Source organism: Pteropus alecto, unplaced genomic scaffold, assembly GCF_000325575.1.
Source record: "Pteropus alecto unplaced genomic scaffold, ASM32557v1 scaffold48, whole genome shotgun sequence".
In the NCBI taxonomy this organism is placed as follows: domain Eukaryota; kingdom Metazoa; phylum Chordata; class Mammalia; order Chiroptera; family Pteropodidae; genus Pteropus; species Pteropus alecto.
The window spans coordinates 1677255-1679145 of NW_006442110.1; the positions used below are offsets into that span (position 1 = coordinate 1677255).

At 68.2% G+C, this 1891-nt stretch overlaps 1 protein-coding gene across 1 annotated transcript in view; it reads left to right on the top strand.

Moving 5' to 3' along the window:
- KCNH2 (potassium voltage-gated channel subfamily H member 2) overlaps positions 1-1891 on the top strand; it is a 31151-nt gene that overhangs the window by 19095 nt on the left and 10165 nt on the right. Inside the window, 2 exon segments of the mRNA XM_025039000.1 lie at positions 87-109; positions 297-508. Of these exon segments, the coding sequence (XP_024894768.1) occupies positions 87-109; positions 297-508 (235 nt within the window).

Sequence of the window (1891 nt, forward strand, 5' to 3'; positions counted from 1 at the left end):
GATGGCCCCGAGCGGGGATGGCCACCAGGGAGTCTGAAGGGCTGTGAAGGCATCTGGTCCATGCCCCCACCTGGTCCTCTGGCCAGTCCCAGTGGCTCTTCCTCCTCCCGTTAGTTATCTCAGGGCTTGGTCATGGTGTGTGTCCTTCAAGTGGGGAGGAGTCTGGCCTGGCTTGTTTCTCAGTGACTCCGCCCCTGTCTCCTGAGCAGACTAGGAGGACACACGGACCCCCCTGGCCTGGCTCCCGCCCCCGGGGGGACCGCGCCCGCTGCCCTGACGCCCCTCCCCCCACCCAGGGGCTGTGCACCCCCTGCGCAGCGGCCGGCAGAATTCCACGTCGGACTCGGACCTGGCGCGCTGCCGCACCATCAGCAAGATTCCCCAGATCACCCTCAACTTCGTGGACCTCAAGGGCGACCCCTTCCTGGCTTCGCCCGCCAGCGACCGGGAGATCATAGCACCCAAGATCAAGGAGCGGACCCACAATGTCACTGAGAAGGTCACCCAGGTCGGTGCCCAGGCCCTGGCTCTCCCCTCGGCGTGGAGGAGCCTGGGAGGGGTGGGAGTGGGCTGTGGCCCAAGGCGGGGTGGAGGGGGGCTGTCAGGGAGGGCCTCTTGTGGGTGGGCACACCTACTAGCTGGGGTGGGGGTGGGGGGTTCCAGAACTGGGGTGACAGGACAGTGCGGGAGGTCCCAGAGGAAGGGACGCTGGAGAGGAGGTGGCCTTGGGGTGGGACAGACGCAGAGGACAGGTGGACGAGGCACGAGGAGGACAGTGCAGTTTGGCTGGTCACCTGCCCTGAGAGGGTCAGGGTGGCCGGGAGAAGGCCGCCGGCCGCGGCGGCACGGCGAGGTCTGCTCGCAGCGCAGGGTGAGGGGAGCGCCGGGGGGTGACTGATGGGAGGCTTTGGGTTAGAAGGGACCACAGAGCTCAAGGTTGGTGGTCTTGGTTCTCCTAGGCCAAGGGATGAGCCAGGAGGAGGGCGGGGGCCCAGTGCTAGGACCAGGGTGGCCCGGAAGTGCCCGCCCCTGTTCCCCAACCGTGTCGGGAGGCGAGGGTATGGGGGTGCGCAGACATGGAGGGTTCGGTTTCGAGTCCTGGGCCAGAGAAGGCCACCAGCCTCTTGGGGCAGTGCCCGGCATTGCCTGGTGGCAGGGCCAGCCTGGTCTCCTGTCCCCTCCCGGCAGCGAGATCACCAGCATCACCCCCACTGCCCAGTCCATCCCAGCTCCTTCTTCACTTCCTGGCAGAGGGTAAGAAGCCAGGGACAGTGGGGCTCCCGTCCCTTGCCTGTCACGCCTCAGTCCCTGCTGCCCCTCCTGCCCCTGCCACAGCAGCTCCCCGAAGTGGCCCACGTGAGGGAGCTGCCGCCCCCGGCTTCCTCAGCCCTGCTCCTGGCCCTGCTCCCGCCACCTCTGGCTCTCTGGGTCCCTGCCAGGTCTCCAGCCCCTTGGCCTTGAGTCCAGAACATTCCCCTGCACGCCAGGCTCCATATCTGGCTGCTTGCCCTCTCCCCTCCTGGTGCCCCCCGCTCCCCGCCTTTCTGTTGTTCCCACCTGGAGCCTGGGCGTCTGCCCCGCCCCTGAGCCCGGCCTGCAGCGCGTGCTGCCCTGTCTGTGGTCTGTGCGTGTGCGTGTGCGTGTCAGCGTGTGCGTGTTCCTGGCTCTCCCGGTCTCCGGTCTGCGGGCACTCTCTCCATCTCCGGGTGTCTGTCTGACTGGCTGGGCACTCGACCGGCGGGGCGGGGGTGTTAGGGAGCCCATTAATCTGCAGTGACAGGCCAGGCTGCTGGGCGAGGAGGAGGAGTATGGGCTTCGGGCCTCAGAGCGGCTGCAGCAGGAGCCTGGAGCGGCCGCGGGGGAGGGGGCCGCTGGCCGGGCGGGCGGGGTG